The sequence below is a fragment of the Molothrus aeneus genome, chromosome 4 (genome assembly GCF_037042795.1).
Source record: "Molothrus aeneus isolate 106 chromosome 4, BPBGC_Maene_1.0, whole genome shotgun sequence".
Classification (NCBI taxonomy): Eukaryota; Metazoa; Chordata; class Aves; order Passeriformes; family Icteridae; genus Molothrus; species Molothrus aeneus.
In genome coordinates, this window is record NC_089649.1 from 46,523,651 (window position 1) to 46,544,063 (window position 20,413).

Consider the following 20,413-nt stretch of genomic DNA (forward strand, 5'->3'; position numbering starts at 1 on the left):
AATGCTGTGGTTCTAGAGCAGAACTGCTGAACTGTACTGATTTGGTTTTTTTCCTGCTGTTGCAGCTCGACACTTTGAACGTTCCACTATAAGAAGCAGATCTTTTAAAAAAATAAACAAAGCGTTCAGCGTTCTTCGAAGGACAAAAAGTGGAAGTGCTGTTTCCAACCAGACTGACCGGGAAAGGGAGACTGTTGGAAACTCTGCTGCTGGAGAGGAAGGTAATGTTTTGTTCATCTTGTGGTATCACTCAAAAGGGGGTAGGGAGCCCTGTCCACGTGGGAGCTGGAGATCCATGACTGACGTGCCTTTCATGTGGTGGGCTGTGCGTGATTAAAACAAACAAACAAACCAGAAAACACAATCTTTCCTTATTTTCTTCTTTCAAAAGATGTTACTGACTGGCAGGCAATATTGCTGGGGTGTGTGGGACCTCACGTAGGGCTGTTCTGGTAACAGCCTGCATGCTGTAGCCAGCCCAGGATCTAGCCCACGGGATGTGGGATCTGGGCATCTGGGATCTGTTACTGGAGCTGTCATTGATTTGCTCTGTAATTTTGTTCAAGTCTCTCCATGGGCACGTGCCTGTCCCTCTAAAGCAAATGGATCACAATAATCATACTTTAGAAGAACTTAATGAGTTTTGGCTAATGTTTATGAAGCACTGGAAATTCCCAGTGGGAGGGTGGTATGGAAGTGCAAAGTACTGTAATTATTCTGCATTTCTGTGGGCTCCTTTATTACCTCAGCCAGGCAGGTGATGAGGTAAGAATGCTCTGCTCTTAAGCAGCAGGGAGAGGCAAGTTTGTCTGATGTATGTCAGGGATGAGGGGTCTGGGAGGTAGTAACAACATTTGGCATTCTCAAAGCAATAAGCAAATGTTACTAATCAGTTTGGACCATAATTATGAAACCAACAATGGCATTCATGCATCAAGAGGAAGTGATGATAGAGTGGGAATCAATGTCTTAATCAAGGTCTCTACTCACCTTATTATTCCTTTGCTTGATGCCTCAGCACCTCATGTCTCTTCCCAGATCAAATGTTCAGAATGCAGGCTTTAAGAATACAAAATACCCAACTTCCTTTTGCTCTGTATTCAGGTTCTCATTGAAACACACACAAAATAAGCACAAAAGGCTGCCAAATGCTAGTTTCAAGCATCATTGTGATGCCATTGTGAATAGTGGTGAATTGGAGAACCATGTTCAATATTCTTCTGCTTTATTTGCTCATTCTTTCAGGAGAGTTTCACTATGTTACTGTGGTACTTACTCTCCTACTTCACATACTTGCTGACAGAGCCAAAATAAAACCTGGTAATTCAAAATTGTGGACCTTCTCCATAAAAGGGATGGGAATATACTCCTTGACCTGGAAACATCATGAATAATTTTACTATATTTAAAAATAATTTTAAATAATTTTTATTATTAAAAATAATACTCTTTTTTTCCCAAGTAAAATTTTACAAGTTGTTTATATCTCTGTTTGAGCAGGCAAATAGATTTCTCATTCCATAGTAACACCTCAATTCACTGTGAGCAAAAGCTTGCCTTTTTTTAGAAGGAGTAAAAATCTCCATGCCTCAAGTTCATATTTTTCCAAAAGACATCCCTTCAGGATGACATACAGACCACTTTCTACCTACACATATAGCTACACATATACACAATAGTTCCACTGAATTCTTGGTTTCATGTCCAGGGTGTGCAAATAATCTGGATGTCAACAGCACCTATCCAGTAGCCCAGTGCAGTCCAGATGTTAGCAGAAGTTAGCAGAAAGGTGTGAGGATGTCACTGGCCTTTACATTCCCAGCAAGTGAAAATCGTAGTTGTCTCTGTAAGGGATGTATAATGGCAATCACTCCAGGGCCCCACTGACAGTGTCAGGATTGTCAGTGTCTCCTTGGCTCTGCTTGTGGTTTCATTCCTCTGCACCCAGCACGCCTGTAAACTTCCAAATGTATTCTGCTGCACTGGAAAAACCAGGTAGGCATATAATTACTTAATAAGCAGTTACTCTTAAGTATGAGATCACAGAAGCTGGGTACCTAAATTACTTTATTAATTACATTTGCAAAGAATGCCTTTTGATTACACAGTTCTGGAAATTGATCTTTAAAAAATGCAAGCAAGTAACTTGAAGAAGTACAACTTGAACAAAGATTGCAATTCAGTCCTTTGCAACAGGTGCTTTGTGTAATGGCATCTCAAAGGCTTTCTCTGTTTCTTCTCCGAGGAGGGAATGAATGTACTTCTTTCTGTAGCAGTTATCATCATCCTGCCAGCTGGGGGCCGGTTTTCTTCTCCAGTTCTGTATGTTTTCTTCTTTTATTTATTTTTTTTAAACCTCAGCTGCTCTGAGCAGTCTGCAGCTAGACTTCTGATCAGAGCTGTTGGTCAGTCTTTAGGGATAGCTGCTGTATGCTCTGCCCTGTGCTCACTGAGAGTCACACATATTGAAGAAAAGGGAGCCCTGTGTATCTGTCTCACCATTGCCACACCACTCTCCTGGGAATGGGGTTGCTCCTGTGGGAGTGAATGAGGTGGTTCCTCACTTCAGAGGTCCCCACATCCAGTGGGAAAGGTGCTGCTGCCTTTCCCAAAGTTTCACAGGTTTGTGTCTGGGACCATCTGAGAAAAGAACTGAGCCATGACTCATTGCCCCAGGAGATGCGGCAGCACTTCATCAACTCTCTGGTGACCACTTTCCTCACCAGGTTTGGTCAGTCCATGAGCAGAATAAAGCTGAGACTATACCAGCCTCACAGAGTGAATAAGCCCCTTCTTGCTGATAACCTCTCCTTGATAAAGGAGAGGTGAGATCATCTGGCAAAGCTCAATGTATAATTCATCTGATTCCAGTTTTCAGAATATCCTCATCTTAATTCACATGTCTCTGTTTAATCTGTTTTGCCTGTATTTTGGTCAAAGGAGCTCTGAGAATGAACACCACAACAAGTAGCCATGTATTAGCCTTCAGCAACCTTTCATTAAGGGTGTGTGGGTGCATTTAATCTGAAGCTGCTATGTTGGTTGAGCCAGTGCTCAGTTGCAATATGACTGTGAGGGTACAAGACAAAATAATGGTTTCTGATGAGGGAGAAAAAACATTCAAATTCTTCTTAACTTGAAGCTGAATCTAGAACTGGTTTTGGAAAAAACTGACACCCAGGGACATTGCATCATATGGTGTATAATATCAAATGTGTTTCTGTTATAATTACAGCAGAGAAATAGTTACAGTCCAATGCTATCTTATACCTTATAAAAAATATGAATTTGTTTAAACAATGTTATATGTGCTCATTTTAGATTTAAATGATTCAGGCTTTCTTTCTCTGTTTTTGTGGCATTTTCAGCAGAGAGTTGTTAAATGTCCAAACCAAAGAAAATGTTAGAGGTGAATGAAAAGCACAAACACTAATGAGAAAATATTTAGGGCGAAGGAGCTGTAAAGATTTTCTTATTTTTAATACTTTGTTATTTCTAAAATCCCGTGCAAAGAAATATTTGTCTGTAGGCAGCACCCAAGCTTGTGATATTTATCTGAGAGCAATTTCATTAACAGCATTTACAGGTACAAATAGCTTTCCAGGTCTGAAGCAGAAGTTTAGAAAGTTTAAAAGAAAGAGTTTCACTCTGAGATGTGAGGGAAGGTGACAGGGACATGCTTAAGGCACTGATGCATTTAAGATGTAATATTTTCTGATTAGATCTACTAGTGTAAATGACCTTGACAATCTACTTAAGTGATAAAATATTTCCAAACAAAGAGTGCTCCAGCTTTGCTATGCTTATTTGTATCACTGTGCTCTTAGGTTGGCTTCACACCTTAAATTCAGTTCCAAGAAGGACTATAGATATATATGTACTCAAACTGATCTACAAATACAAATTGTGAACCAGCTAATGTTTTAGGAGCAAAGAATTTGCAGATACAATTTAAAAAACTTCCTTACAGTTTTCAAGTAAAAGAACTGTGTTTTTGACTTCCAAAAGCTTTAATTGATTTCATTTTGCAGTCAAGTCATTGTAAAAGAAATTTAATATAGGATTGCTTGAGGATGGCAAATGTTTTTCAAAGTCAAACTCAGTCTCATAGTGGATGCAGTTCTACCATCTGGCATTGCTTTGCAGCAGTCAAGACCAAGGCAGCCCCAGCAGGCACTGGCAGAACCACAGAACACAGAACAAGCTTCCCTCTGGCACTGTTCAGTGTGAACCCCTGTTATTTTTGAGAGATATATATACACATACATATGTATGATAGATAGATAGATAGATAGATAGATAGATAGATAGATGACATAAATACTTCAGTGTTTGGAAAAACACGTGAAGAAAAAGAAGGTAAGTGAAACACAGATGGTATCAACCATTTCATGGCATTAAGGCTCCCTGTATGCAGAAAAAAAAGTGGTTTATCCAGCCCCAGGACAAGACAGTGCAGCCCAACCTCTGTCTCAGGAAAGCTGCACCTCACAGAAATCCCACACTGTTCCTATTTTTCTCAGATTTGATTCAGCTGCCATTCTGATTTCCCAAAGCAGCTGTTACAGAACTGGTTCAAAGTACTCTGCTCTGGAACGAAGAGCCAGGCAATTTCCCGAAGAAAGAGATTGTCTCTGTAGCACTTCCTCTACTGCAGATTGATGAATTTGCCTGCTGTATTTGAGAGTCACAACTCTTTAGATACACAGTCAACTCATCAACAGTTTCATTTTAGCTCTTTTGGGATTCCTTTGGTGAGAGGAATGTCCAGAAGCAAGAAGAGAGATTAGAACTGGCATCACCTTCTACCTGTTCCTCCATTGGAGAAGCATCACTGGGGAATTAATGGAAGGCATAAAATCAAAATGATGGCAAACCTTTGGGAGAATGCATTATAAATGAAAATCTATTGGGAAGGAAAATTTGCAGATTAAAGCTCCCCACCAGCACAAGGGCATGTGATACTTACAGACACATTAATTTTCCAAGACTAGGTTACACAAGCTTAATTTAAATTCTGGTGTCCAGATGCTGGGAAGGATGAATGTGTGCTGCTGCAGATGGTCCTGTTTGTGGGGGTGAGCTGGCACATTACTCAGGCTGCCTGATCTAAATGAGGACTTGCAACCACAGATACAAGTTTTCTTTACAGTGAGCTTTGATTAATTTGGACCCCAGAGTCACAGCAAACATTGCACATTGTCACACTGAGTCCTGAGAATGAAGGCAGAAGCTACCCTCATGGCAGCACTGTTGGAAGGAGCATGATGTGCACAGAAGTCAGCAGAAACCTGAGCACTGGAAGAATGCTACCATTAAATATTATAAACTGTGGGGAAAAATAGTAAGCTTACTAAATTTTGTAATTCTCTGTCATGACCACTAAGTAACAAATGCTCAGTGTCCCACATTGTGCCAGATAAATGGAGTTCACTGGGCGAAGTTGGTCTCTCCTGTGTTGTTTACCATAAAGTAATGTGTGAAAGTATTGATAACATTGCACACTAATATTAAGAGAATACTGCTTGACAAAAAAAGCCCACACAGTTTTTCTGAATGCAGGTGACATTTTATTATATTAACAGATTCAGAATGCTCCATACAACCCCCCGTGACAAAAACACAACATTCTGTGGGAAAACCTGGAAGAATCACCAAAAACAAGACAGAAAGTTTCCTTCTTTCTAGATTCAGCAGCTCTTCAATATTTAAGGACTGGAAATATAAAATGGTAAAGAAAGGTATGCAATACTCCTGGGTTTTCCTGCTCTGGAAAACCTGACCAAAGAAAATGGGGAATTTTAAATAAGAGTGTAAGGGCTGGAAAATGGAGTCTGTGAAAACTGATACTCCAGCCTCACAACAGGATGTATATATGTCTGAAAGGTACAAGCCCTCAACTCAGTTGGAGTTCCTTCAGTTGGGCTCCTAAGCCCCCAGTCATTGTATGCAACCATGTTCTAAACCAGGGTCCACCTTTTCTGGGTATGGTCTATGCATTAATAATTCAATTTGAAGACATTGCTTTCTAGACATGGCATCATCATGAAATATGCATGGTAAGTTTTCATCAAACTGCACACAATGTATGCAGACTTTTTGGTGAAAAAGCAATTATGAATTTTCTTATTATTTTAAAAAAGTGTATTTGTGTACTTTATATATTTAGATTGCCACACTTACTGTTAGTTTATCAAAATAGGCATTAGTTAAATAGGTTAGTTTATCAAAATTGACCTTTTACTTATGACAGTCGAGGTTGTTGAGAATACAAATGTCTGGGATGAAAAGAACAGGCAAGTCTTCAATTAAGAGAGCAGAAATTAATGGTTCATAAAGAAATTATTTAGTTGCTTAGCTCATCTGAGGAGAAAATATTTCTGTTTATTGTGTATATTTGATAACACAAATCAAATTAAGACAGGAAGTGAGGCAGTACAGCCTGCTAACTATGGAAGGGTGGCATTAGAGACTTGCAGACTGGCAAAAGAAAAACGTCTTGGAAAGATTTGGGTTGTTGTAGACTGCACATTTCAGAAGGAAATTAGACATCAAAAATTCCTCTAAAAAATCTGCATAAAACTGTATTGAAAGTCATCCAAGTACCAGTGCAAGACTTAACAAACCAGATAAGGCATTGTTTAAAATGCAAAGAAACCTATTTATGTTTATACATATGTAAAGATGTAGGTAAGTCTTGTACAAGAGTAGAGACTTGTTCACTGCCACATTGCCCTGATTTTGCTCTGGGATAATTGCAGGTTGAAATAACATAAGAGTGTCAATAGCTTGCTCAGTCTACAATTCTCCATGGACAAGAAATACAACTGAATAATTCCTTTAGAAGGGTTTTCACAATGGGCTATGGAAAAATGAGCATCAGTGTCAAAAAGCATAGTTTATTAGGATGAGAACTGAGTCATCATAATAGGTCTATTATAGCACTGTTTTGTTATCTGCAATATATACATGTATATTAATTTATTTGCATGCAGGGAAGATCTAGGTGTCTGGATTTTCATGTGTATTTTTACACATAACCCTTACACATAACCCTTAACACATAACTGTTATAGCCACACTGAAATGTGCATGCAGGGATCAGGCCATTGGTGATTTTTGAGGAGTATTTGTATTGTCTGACTTTAAGCACCCCACTGAGATGCCAGAGTTAATTGCCTCTTTTCTTACACAGCAGTGGAGATTTGGCACCTGCAGGGGCAATTTAGTATGGGAATATATCTCTTTGGGTGCCTGTGCACTACAAAGGAAGTCAGAGCAAGTAGATCACCAAACTGTGCATCTGAGGCCTAGATTTAGATCATGTGAATCACCCTTCAGGCTAGAGAGAACTGAGCAAATTACAAGCTGAGCAAATAGCATTTAGAAAATAGAGGAGCATGGGGGAATTTAAGCACCTTCCATTCCTGAAATATTAAAGTTGCCTGCAAAACGGAAGTAAACCTGTACTAGCACAGAAACTGCTATTACAAGAAGAAATGGTTGAGTATTAGGTTGGTGAAGACTGTGAAGTTATCTAGACAGACTTTTATTGCCTGTCAAGTCTGTGCTACTGGTAGGTGCTTTTTACAGACGTGGAGGAGGACAGCTTCCCACCCTGAAGAGCATATGATCAAAGAAGTGGTAAGGGATGCAACGTGGTGTTTCTCAATATATTTTTCCTGTTCTTTTTTTCCCCCTGTGCTCTCTCAAAAGGTTTTGGTGCCTTGCTGGTTTGTTGCCTGCTAATTCTGTAGTAGCAAATATTAATTCTATCTCAGATTCTGGTCTATAAAGTTTCATTTTTCACTTAACTACTATTTATTAACACTCATACTTTCATTTCTAAAATAGGTTATTGAAAAAATATTAGCAGTTAATTTTTTGACTTACAGGTTTGTCATATAACCACTGGATTGGATTCACATGCAAAAAGTTTAAATGCTTTCTCTCAGCTTTGGGGAATTCAAAACAATTGAAGGCTGCTGTGCCTGTGCTGGAAAACGCACTGCTGCTTTTACTTCAACTTTACTCACTGCTGAATATGGATTAAAATTTTGAATTGACCTGGAAGGAAAGAAAGTATTAGTGACATGCTGTGAAATCAGACATGCCAGTTGAAAAGTAGGGTTTGGAAGACGATACCCTAATCCAGTGCCTTTTAAATACAAAAAGGATCCACCCTTAGTCCCTCCTCCCCACAGCCAGATTGCCAGGGCCAGCAGAGATCTTTCCCTCCAGGTACTTTGAGCATACTGTGGTTTTAATTGACACATCACAGTTAGAGTCACTCATTCCTACTTCCTAGACTTCAAGCAGTGATGAAAGGAGAGTGGTCTGGTAGGAAAACTACTGTGTGCTTTGGTTTGTCCAAACCTTTGCTTTGTTGCCTTTCTGGTAGCTAAAGATAAATTAAAGGCTTCCTTGGATGTCACAAGACAAGAGCCCTGTCCTCCACTGTGACACCAAAAATGGAGAAAACACAGCAGCCTGGGATGCTACCAGTGAGATAGGGTTTACAACCCAGCCCAGCAGCGATGGATGTTTGCTGAGGTACCCATGCCCATCTGTTCTAGGGCCAGCAAGAAACCGTGGCCTGGTTCTGAGGTGTCTCTGGTGACCAAAAATGTACATGATTCCCTCAAAATATTTATGTGTATAACTCTAAGTACATTTCATCTGTCCAGGTTACATCAAGGGTTTAAGGCTGTATTTTGTGGGGGAAAAAGGAAGTTTGAATATATTAATTGTAGAAAGTTCCCTTCAAGTCCATTCAGCAAGCTTACCTATCCTTTTCTTCCCACTTGGTATGAATCATATACATGCATAAAACCTAGCTTGACTAACTGGCAGGTACTTGAGGTTGTGCAGTGCATGTTTCAACAAAGCAAAGCTGTGTTGTCAAATAAATACCTTAGAATATGCATTTCCAGGTTTTCCCAGGCTGTACCACCTGATTCCAGATGGGGAGATTACCTGCATTAAGATCAGCCGCAGCGATCCGCATGAAAGTCTGGCCATTAGGATTGTGGGAGGCAGTGAGACCCCTTTGGTTCACATTATTATACAGCATATTTATCGAGATGGGGTGATTGCCAGAGATGGAAGATTGCTGCCTGGAGACATGATACTAAAGGTACAGTACTGTGGAGGTAGGAGATAAAAATAGCCTGACAAAGAATGAGATGGTTGAAGTCGATCACAATGAGATTTGCAAAGTTGCAGAAAGCTGTTCTGAAGTTCAGAGCACCACCCACAAGGCCCCATGATCTCCTAGTTTTTGCTGACCCCAGTGGTAGCTGAGGACACTTGAGGCATGCCAAGGTTGTGCCATGCTTTCTGCTTTATGTCAGACAGACTTGGCCAAAGGGATTTCCCTTTGGAAAGGGATCAAAATGTGGGCATACTTCACTCTAACAGTGAATAAAAATGCTTCTGGATGGTGGTTCCCAGCAGCAGCTGCATAGCATGCACATCCAGCTATGTGTTTCAGGGAGCCTTTTTGTCCTGGTGCCAGCACAGAGCAGCAGAGTTAATGGCACCACTAAGACAAAGCTGTTCCTGCAGGGCACATCCAAACTGCACAATGAAGCTGTGACTGTGGCACGGATGGGCCCATCCTGGCTCTTCCCAGCCATGGCTGACCGCCCAGGATTTACCAAGGATTCCTGTGAATTTCAGCCCCATCCTGGTGCAGCTCATGCTGTTTGTGGTACCCAAGGTAGCAACTTAAAGCCAGTTGAGCTGTCTCTCTGGGTGCAGTCCTCCCCATCAGACTGCAGCAGAACAGCTCCATTGTTCCCACATAGGAAGTCTGCAAAAGCAAACACCAGCCAAATGCTTTTGTCCGTGCTGGGGAGTATTTCTCTTACATTTTGGAGATGTTTCTTAATACTTAAATGGTTCAACCTGTGCAATGTAAAGCTACATGGAAATATCTTGTCTGATTCAGGTTTTCTAGCCAGTGATAAAATACAATGTTGCAACTGGTTTTCATTTAGCAATATAAAGTGCAATGCCTACTCACTCTTACACATATGAACATGATGGGATTGACTGGAAACTCTTTTTTCCTCTTTCTTTTCCTCATCCAAATTTAAAAAGTGGTAGTTATACAGTTTTATTCTCATCTGAATTAAATCTAACCTGAAAAACTCTGAGGAAAAAAAGGAAAGTATGATTCTCTAGTGTGATAAATCAGCATAATTGTTAGTAAATATCTAAGGCATTTAAACTTCTACTTGAGGCTCTTTCCTTCTTTGTAGTTAGAGATTCATTAGTGAAGAAAAATTTTTTTTACTGTACCTAGAACAGCTGGGAGATAAAGAAGAAAAGAAACAGCAGGAAAACAGTGGGAGTGAAAGGAAAGGCTTGCAAGACAATTTGAAATCAGAAGCCTATGGAATAAAACTAAGATATATGGAAGGATATTGAAGCTTGGGAAAGAGCAATAAGAAAGATGAAAACTAGCATGTATGTCTGGAGACTATCAGGGAGCGAGGGGAAGAAAAGGACAGAAACTGTCTGTGCAGCACATCCTTTCCTTGCGGGGAAGATTGTTCTGCACCACAAACTTGGCCTCGTGTGTGACACAGTTCGAAATAGCACACGTCACTTCATTTGAAGACATCTGTGTATCTAGATCTGCCCTCCTCAGTGCCAACTCAGAACAGACCATCTTTCTGCTGCTGATTTACACTTCTCTATTCCAGGTAAATGGCATGGACATCAAAAATGTGCCTCACAACTATGCCCTGTCAATCCTGAAGCAGCCGTGCCACGTGCTGCGACTGACGGTGCTGCGAGAGCAGAGGTACCGGTGCCGCAACAGCGGGCTTTCCCTCGATGCTCACTGCAACCGGGATGACAGCTTCCATGTAGTGCTGAACAAGAGCAGTCCGGATGAGCAGCTGGGAATAAAGCTGGTCCGCAAGGCCGATGAGCCAGGGGTGTTTATTTTCAACCTGCTGGAGGGCGGCATGGCGGCGCGGGACGGGCAGCTGCAGGAGAACGACCGCGTGCTGGCCATCAACGGGCACGACCACCGCTACGGCAGCCCCGAGAGCGCAGCGCAGCTCATACAGGTTTGTCCTCCCACTCTGACCATGGGGTTTGAGCTGGGCAAAAAACAAGCAGTGGTTTTTCACCATCCATGGCAAAGCAGGGGCCTAACACTGAGTCTGTGTATTTGGAAGAGGGAAGGAGTCACGATTGGAGGGGAATTTACTCCTGTCAAAGCTCCTTGGTTTTACTGTGGGGATTAGTGTGAGCATGAGCATGGACTCCCACAGAGGCACCTGCTACCATCAGGTTTTGGAAAATATAGATCAGTGCAAACATCTGTATACTCTGATCATCACCAGAGTGATGCCAGCTGCCAGAAGGCATCCACCCTGGCAGCACTGGTTCCTGCAGAATCCTGACTCCTCTGGCTCAGGAGTCACTGTGCTCTCTCGTTCAGCCCTGGAGCAAACCAGGGTAGCCTAAGGCAGTGGACTACCACTATAAGGTAGTCAACACCTTGCAGATATTTCTTACCTAAATCCAGTATATGGAAATCCAGATGTTTTGGAAAAATGGATCTGTAGTTATTAATCTCTGTTTAGACTCACATGGAATACTAAACAGGTGCTAACACAGAACTGTTAGATGAAAAAAACCCATGCCTTTCTCAGCTGCAAAATTGGTCAGCTTCGGCCTAATTTTCCCTCCAGAACCAATTTGGGTTTTTTGTTTACAGACTATGTTTTTATAAAACTTCAACATAAAAAGCAAAGCCAAGAATCTTTTGTTGCTTTTATCTCATATTTATAGCTGTTATTATACTTGTGCAATTTTGAATTTCATTTGGAGGCATGTAGACTGTTCACATATTGAAGAAATGCATGGGCTTCAGTAACAAGATGTCAAATCAGGCCAGCTTCTTCTTTCTGACGGGTATAATCAGGGTAATATCAGTCAGACTGAAACAAACAGTCAAATCCATGCATTTTGTGGAAAGTATTTCTGTGTTATCATAGATTCACAGTTGGTTGTAGCCAACTTTTATTGTGAAGTTTATAGCATAGGTGAAGAAAATGTCATCCCCTTACATAATGCCAGTTGTTGAAATTCTGGTCCAGCTTCTTTCTGGATTGCCTTATGTAGCTCAGTAACTGGGAACAGAAGGCAGAAGGGGGAAGGTTTAAATTCTCTGAGGGCAACAAGTCTGGAATGAAAAATTTTCTAAAAAACTATTATTCTTGGAACAGTTCTTTATGGCTACAAAACAAGGCATCAGTGCTTCATAAGCAAAAAAACACACGAGATGGAACGGAAAAAATTACTAACAAGAGTATTCACATTCAAGTGTTTAAAAGTGCAACCAAAGCCCTTATTGGTCTCCAAAGAGTGGATGTTAATTACAATAATGCTTGAAACGCACACCAATCCTTGGGAATTTAAACAAGCCTATCAAAGGGGAAATTCAGGTTTCCAAACAGCCAGGATTATATTGCATTGATGTGAGCCCTACGAATCACATTTATCTAATTTAAAATTCCTGGAACCTGTGTCTTTTTGGTTATGTTTTTCATCAATTATCATTTGCCTTTCCTGTTTCTATGTTATGCCAGAGAAAAACCTTTATACTGAAGCCACAGGTGTTTTGCATTTGCTTCTTACACGAAGGGCTATTTCACTGTGTCCTCTGATTTCTCAACAGCATCCTTCCTGCCTGTTGAGAGCTCAGCATGCCTCTTGCTGTGCATTGAGGTCTTCTAATTTATGGTGGTGAAAGCTACAAATACACCATCAGTTTCTTTAAAAAACAGAACATTTACTAAAAGGTGCAGTGGCTTGTTAAACCCAGCACAGCAGGAAGACTGTCAGATTTCTGAGTAATCTGATTATTTTTGACTTTTAAATAATGAATAATTGAGAGAATTGAGACCTAGAGAAACCATTCAATAACATATGCGAAGCAGTTGCTAATCTGATTGTCTGGCTGTTTATAAGCTCTAAGCTCTGTCACAAGAGCTGAAATGAAGAAAATGTATAAGTGCTAATTAGTAATGTGCACACATCATAACACTCGGGAATTTGCTGCCTCCTGTTTGTCACGTCATCTTAAGCCATGGCCTTGTGTCAGAAGTGGCACTTTGAATCTAAGTAACAAGACATTCCACATCTGTTTTCCATGAGAGTGACAAGAAAAGGTGCAAGGTAACAGATATGGGGTGCCCATATGAGCACATCAAGCCAAGCCAAGCTACATGGGCTGAGTCAGACTTTACTGAGCCCAGATGTTCACCCTCCTCCTCACCGCCTTCCCCCCACAGTTCAGAGCAGCTGCTAGGGACAGAGGAGCAGCTTTTCTACCCAACAACTGCCTCTGACAAGCAGGTTGTGATGTGGAGCATATCTGTGCTCCATCATCCCAGTGAGACATGGGGCAGCTTCTGCCAAGAGCAGCCCTGCTGCCTCTTTCTAAGATGCTCAGAAGTTTCCCTTGTGTCTCTGCCTTCCTACTTGATTTGCCTTGGCTCTAACAGATTTTAATTCTAGCAGAGTGTTTCAGCTCTTACTTGCACTTGGCATCAAAGCTCACCGCCTCTCTTTAATTTTCACTTCAGCATAAAATACAGAGAAAGAATTGTGGGAAAAGCCACTGGTAAGAGAGAGGGAAGAGATCAGAATGAATCAGCAATAAATAATCTATTGGGTAGAAACGTTAATGGGTTTTCATATGTATGTAAATACAAAAGCTGTTCTTGTTGTTTGGATAACTTTCTAAACCACTCTGACTTCTGAGAAACTACTCAGCTTGACTGGCCCGTAGACAAATGTGCCATTGCAACAGAGACTCTAGTTGAACTTTTGCTAGTTGTTCTTTGAGAATTAATCATGTTTTACAACCTTTCTCTAAATAACCAGCTTTGAGGCTTACCATGTGGCAGCAGATAAATTTTAAAAAGAAGTTGTGCTAAGTTGAAACTGTTCATTTTAGAGAAAACAGTATTTTCATCGGGCCATGTGCCCTTGGGAGGTTTAATCTCATATTGTTCTGTTCCACCTCAATCATATTACAAACTAGGGACCAGGGTGGTTTCCTTTCTCCCAACACACAGAATTCTGCTTTTGGGTACCAGTTGAGTCCAGAGTCCATGAATTAATATTCCATAAAACCAGATCTGTTAAAAATGCCTAGAAAGTTGTTTTGAAATATGTGTGTACGCACTAAATTATATATTATGAAGCTGTGAATATTTGAGTTTCTAGTAAAAAAAAATAGCATCCCCCCAAGATATTGGGAAAGTAACAAAGACATGCACATTTTTTACTTCACTGAAAATAGCATGGCTTGAACATGTATATTTCAAGCTTGAAGTTGGAGGTTTAGGAGAGGTAGGTTGCTTTTTCTTAACTAAAATGACATTTTTCCAAAGCTCTTTTTAACTCTCAGCTACAGCTATTGAATTCAACTCCAGACAGGACAAACAAAGCTATAAAAACAAAATTCCCAGAAGCTTCCTCTGGCTTCTATTAATTGTCTGTGGGAGATTTGATTTCAATAGTGCAACTGGATCTGTGTTTGGTTTTCAGCTGCTTTTTCAATGCCAGCTTTCCTTGGAGCTTCTCCCCAGTGAGCAGTGCTAGCAAGCCAGCCAGGAGGTCTGCAGCCCCAGGGCTGTGGTGCCACCAAGCACTGCAGCTGCAGCCCCAGGGCTGTGGTGCCACCAAGCACTGCAGCTGCAGCCCCCAAGGCTGTGGTGCCACCAAGCATTGAAGCTGCAGCCCCAGGGCATCAGGCTCCAGATGTGTTTGTGGGGACTTCACGTTGGATACTGAGCAGTTCCTTCAGTCTAACCTGAGAGCCAGCAGGCAGGAGTGCCTCTGCAGACTGGTCATTAAGAGCCCCTCCTTCCTGGCAAAACAGCAAGGTCTTTAGCCTAGAGAGAAGGAGATTAAAGGATTAATTTTTTACATCTTCTGAGTATGCTTCTATAGCACTGAGGCTATTGGTACACTGTTCTTCATTTTAGTTTAGTATATTTGTTTATGACAGGCATCTATGATTTATCTGGGTAAATCCCACTCCCTCTCAGCTTTATCTTTGCATCACTGTTGTTTTGAACAGATTCATACGAGCCTCACTGAGGAGCAAATGAAGCCATTTTCTTCTGGGGAAACAGTGATGATTCAATGATAGAAAAAAGCCCCACTTGTACACAGAATTAACACTAATATCAGACAAACACACAGAGCCCCTTAAAAATAACAAACATAACCTCAGAAGTATCAATGGAGCATCTCTCAGGCACACAAGTACACTGACTGCCTTTTGAAAAAAGGCCTAGAAGTTCTTTGAGCTTTGGTTATTTGCTTTGAAACTGCTCTTTCTAGAGTGAGAGTTTGTGAGCTGCTTTCCCATCCTAAACTTCATTACCCTGTGTGCTTGCTTATGCCCACTCTCTCTGTGCTCTGCTGCAGTAGGATTTTATTTCACAAAGAAAATACCTTTTCTCCCTTTCTTTAAGCTTCCTTACATTTGTCATGCTCACTGCATACAGGTGGACTTAATTACATTGTTTATTCCCCACTCCCACTGGGCAAGGCCTAAGCACATCCCTGGTTTCAGGGTTGATTGTAGCTTTTTCAGCTTTCCCATCCATTGGGCAGCTACAGCTCTGGTAGCCTGCCTGTCTCTCTGCCGTGGCGGGTGAATTGCAGTGGTATACACCTGTGTATACTATTGCTTTGCAGTGGTATACACTGGTGTAGAAGAGAGCTGATCAGAACTCACTGTGGTGGATCACTGCTTTCAGCCAATTTTGGGGCAGGTAGGAAGGATTTTTTAGAGTTAACACCAAATTTTCAAGAGAAATATTAAGTATCTGGCAGTAAACTTTTATGAACTTCATTGACCTGAACTGATGCTACTGCTTTATGTCATAGCAACCTCATTAATGGGAAATCCACCCAGCGTTTAAGTGGTTCCTGCATTTCCCAGACACTCTGGGGCTGAGGTGGAGGGTTTGCTGTGCCGGGGCCGTGGGATTCACAGTGTGCTCCCCCCGCAGGCCAGCGAGAAGCAGGTTCACTTGGTGGTGTCGCGGCAGAGCCGGCAGCAGACCCCGGACCTCCTGCAGGAGACGGGCTGGGCTTCCAGCGCCGGCGGCTCCCAGCCCTGTCCGGCCGAGAGAAACCACCCCGGCAAGGTGAGGGCGCTCCTGTGGTGTGTCTGCCGTCCGTGGGGCGGGGAATGGGGGGCAGCTGGGGGTGCGTGTCTAAGGGGGCTTTCTCTGGCTTCTGTCACCAGAAAAAGCTCGTCTCACTTGGCAATGGAAACACAAAGGCTGTGCTGCTCATTATTTACCCACTGGTTCTGCCCTGACTCTGCCTGGCATGGGGAGGGAAGGAGATGGCAGTGGGCAGTGCTGGGGCAGGTGCTGATGTGCACACAGTGTCTGGCCACGGCCACAGCTCTGACCAGCAGTGGGAATCTGCAGAGGACAATGCACTCCAACAAAAAGAAAATTTTTTCTGAAGTTTTTCCATCTGTAGCATAGTCTTCAGACAAAAAGCTTTCACATGCTGGCCGAAAAAATTCCCATAACCTACTTGAAAATTGTGGTCATCATTAGGCTGTTGCTCATTTATTTAAATGCCCTGGTTGCTGAGAGCACAAGGATGTTCTGTGGAGCTTTAGACCCAAAGCATGTTTGTTCTGCTCTGGCAGCACCTGGAACTTGCATGGTGTGGGTTCTGCAAGGGCTGCTGGTGTGCAGCACCCAGCCCAGGGACACAGCACAGAGCAGCCACCTCACCCAGATCAGGCTGTGGTTACCACACTGTGCCCCAGCTGTCCCTGTGTACCTGGCCAGAGTATGTGTTTAGCGCATCTACACTCACAATATTCTCTTTGCCTAAGGCAGAGAAATGCTGATCTTCAAACATAGGAGGTTTTAAGTAGGAACCAATGCAGTTAGAGTTTTGAAAATATGTTTTCTGAGCTTGCTCAGTGTTATTGTTTCCACTTTAGACAGAAGAAGGCATGTCCTTGCAGGAACTGATTTTTTTTTTTTTATTTCACTAAATTTGAAGCCACATGTCTGGCTAATTTACATTAATCACCCTGAGTGTCACCACTTATGCAAACCCATGCAAGCTTGACCCTGGCCACCAGTGCCAGGGGTGTATCAGGGAGGTGTGCAGGCAGGGCTTAAGTTCATCCTGCTTGATGGATAGCCAGTTGTGTCCTTAAAGGGACCTCTGGACCAAATATCTGGTGCACAGCTGTCAGCCAGGAGACAAGTCTAGCTCTGGCTTTTACAAATGTTAAAATATGCCCATTTTTGCAGGTCTTTTAAAGCTACATTATTCAGTGTTTTTATGTGTTTAAAACTCTAGTGTATATTTACGTATTTTTAGTTTTCCTTTCCCACAAAGTCACAATCACAGCTCTTATTAGGTGGGACCAGATTAGCAGGAGTTAAAACAGAAAGCAGGCAGCATTCAGTAGCTACTACCAAGTAGCAAGTAGTGCCCAACTAATCATGCATCTGCAAAGCATGACTTTCTACTGAAGCAATGATTTCCTTGGGAAGATATGTGTAGGACAGCAAGTAGCTTGTGTTGGTACTGTATTCTTCCTAGGGAAGATCCAAGCACCTGCTAACTCTGCCATGTTGGTCTGAGTAATTAATTGATACCAGATGGGATTATTTGGGAACACAGCTTATCTCTCTCTGCCCTGAGATCCTCATTTTCTCTTCCTATACCAAGAGATGTTGGATATGAGTTCTTGGTACGTCCCACAATATTTTGGGTAGCTGTGAGATTGAAGGCACAATGAACAGTCCTCTAATGAGCAAGTGTTATAAAGACTAATGAATCATCTCTTCTTGCATAGGCCTCAGCTTTTAGGGGGATTTCCAGTTTTCCACAAAAGATGAGTACTGCATAAGCACATGAGTGGGTGTACTGCTGTGGGCTTCTGTCCAATGCCACCATTTGGGCACTTTCCAGGGAAGATCACAGGCAAAAAAAGAAAACTCTGAACTGTTCCTACCTCCCTTTAGCTTTGTGTGTAGGTTGTAGAGGGCTTCTATCAGAGAAAATGCTCTGGCAGTAGATCAGTAGATCGGTACAGCCAGTAGACACAATGAGCTTCAGGCACTGTGGACTTTTGGTCTGATACAAACATTACTGAAGTGTTAGTTGCCCTTTTATAGGGCATGACTGTGTCAGTTGAAATATTTCATGATATTTTGCTGAAGGTTTAACTGAACATAACTTGCAGTTCAAGATTTTTAAACTGGCTTTAAAAGATTTTTAAAATGTTATTTATTTTAAGTAGGCATAACTGCAGGAGCAATGCTTGCAAGCCTAGGGCCTGTACAGTGTCCTAATGCAGGACATGCTCCTGCCCAAAAACCAAGGTAATACTTGTTGGTTGGGCCTCACTGTCAGGGGAGTCTCCCATGTGTGTGTGGTCTGATGAGTCTGCTACCTACTGCTATCAGTGGGATTGCTTTATTATATGTGATTAATAGAGGATTGTTAGCTGCTTTGATTTCTGGCTAATTTTAAGGCATTTTTTTGTCCCCTGAGCTTACTGGGGAAAGTGATATTAGATGGTCAGGAATGCTCTCTTTGAGTGAAACTGCTCTCACTGTAGAGCATGTATGTCTACATGGGCTGAAATCTGCTCTCAACCTGTGGCTGTATTCAGCATCAAGAATAAGCTCTAGCTTCCAGCAGCCATCTGGCTCATGCAGTGGCTCAGGAGCCACTTTGGGCCAAGCTCTTGGCCTCAGGATAGCCAACCTCCATCTGTACAGCACGGGGAGGTGACACAGAGGTGCCTCTCTTTTAGGCCAGTGGTGACCAGCCATGTTGCCCACAAGGCTCTGGATAAGAGGAGGATGATCCCTTGTGACCATGTCCTTCTCTGGTGGTGTATGCCAGGTGTATGGTGTGCCAAGAGATTGGTCCTGCCCAGGGTCTCATGGATCTGTGTTCCTCTGTACAGAGATTGCACAAAGGAAGCACAGCCCAAACTGTTCTGGCTGCTGCCTGGATTCAGAGAAGAGATGTCACAAACACTTTCTTGTGCAGCTGAGGTTGTGAAGCCAGACTGTAACACATAAACAGGCCTGATTCAATTCTTTTGAAGTCACTGGGAGCTGTGCCATTAATTAAATAGCACTTGTTTTTAATTGGAACTGTTTTCTTATTTCTCAAATTAATTGTCTAGTACTTAGGGCAAAGAAAATGTTGCTGGAGCAGGCAATGTTTCCTGAGCAAATGAGCAGGTTAACCTTCAGGTAAGGTACATTTTCCAAACAGACACAGCAATGTTTTTTGCCTGCAAGACACGTGTCATGGCTTTGATGTTGTGATAATCTGCTGTAAATATTTATTTTCTAATAAATATACAGAAAAGGAGGAAAAAATAAAAAGAGGAGGAGATGAACTGTTATGTTTTTCTTCTCCTGACCTCCAAGGTTGCTTCAAAATGACAGAGAAGCACAATTGTTTAGAAGAGAATGCACTGAAATGCAGTCACTGATAAACACTGCCTTTTAACTGGTTTACTTGCTATCAATTATACCTCCAAGCAAGTTCTACATGTGTTTACTAAAAAAGGCTTTACTTTCCTTTCATCACTGCCTTCCTCTCAGTCAAGTCACCCCAAATCCTTTCTCTCTGCAGCCATATAAAAAAATGACATGGGAAAGAGTAGCTTCAAAAGAAAATTGGTTCTTTGTGGTTCAGCATACAAGTACTGGTACTTCTATAATTCTTCATTGAAATGTAGCAGGACAATTTGTTCCCAAGCAGTACTTTGAAATCTTTTCTCTCTGTGCTGATTCCTCAAAAAATAGTGATAAACTGGTTAATGCTCTAATGTTTTTGTTGTCTGAGATGTTTGCTGCATAAGTAACAGGATGCTCTCTCACTCAGAGCCAAAAATAGAATCCCAATTTCGTATTTTGCTGCAAAATTTCAAATCACAATTTTGGGAAAGTTAGTTGCCCCCTATCCCACATGTTTCAAAAAGTGGCCTTTTCCTGATGGAAAGCCATTCATTTTCAAGGGAAAAAGGATATTTTTGCAAAACATGGATGAAACATTAAGTTTAGTATGCATAAAGATAGAACTACTCTGTTTAAAATATTTACACCTTAAAGACAAAGGTGAAAAGTTAAAATTATCTGGATCAGAACATAAAATTTATCAGGAAGAGAACATTTTCTGAAGGTTTTAAAATCTTCAGAAATTGATAGGTTTGTTCGCAAGCCCTAAGCCAAATTACTGTGACATAGTGCCTATGTTCTACATGGACCACGTCTAATATGTCCAAACAGCTGTGCTTGGCTTTCTCTCAGAGACTGAGAGAATTCTTCTTTCCACCGGGCTCTTTGCC

At 41.7% G+C, this 20,413-nt stretch overlaps 1 protein-coding gene across 2 annotated transcripts in view; it reads left to right on the plus strand.

Moving 5' to 3' along the window:
* LNX1 (ligand of numb-protein X 1) overlaps positions 1-20,413 on the plus strand; it is a 79,579-nt gene that overhangs the window by 45,914 nt on the left and 13,252 nt on the right. For both annotated transcript variants that reach the window (XM_066548430.1, XM_066548431.1), the window contains 4 exons: positions 66-221; positions 8,934-9,136; positions 10,713-11,084; positions 16,062-16,199. In XM_066548430.1, the coding sequence (XP_066404527.1) occupies positions 66-221; positions 8,934-9,136; positions 10,713-11,084; positions 16,062-16,199 (869 nt within the window). The remainder of the gene's footprint in view (positions 1-65; positions 222-8,933; positions 9,137-10,712; positions 11,085-16,061; positions 16,200-20,413) is intronic.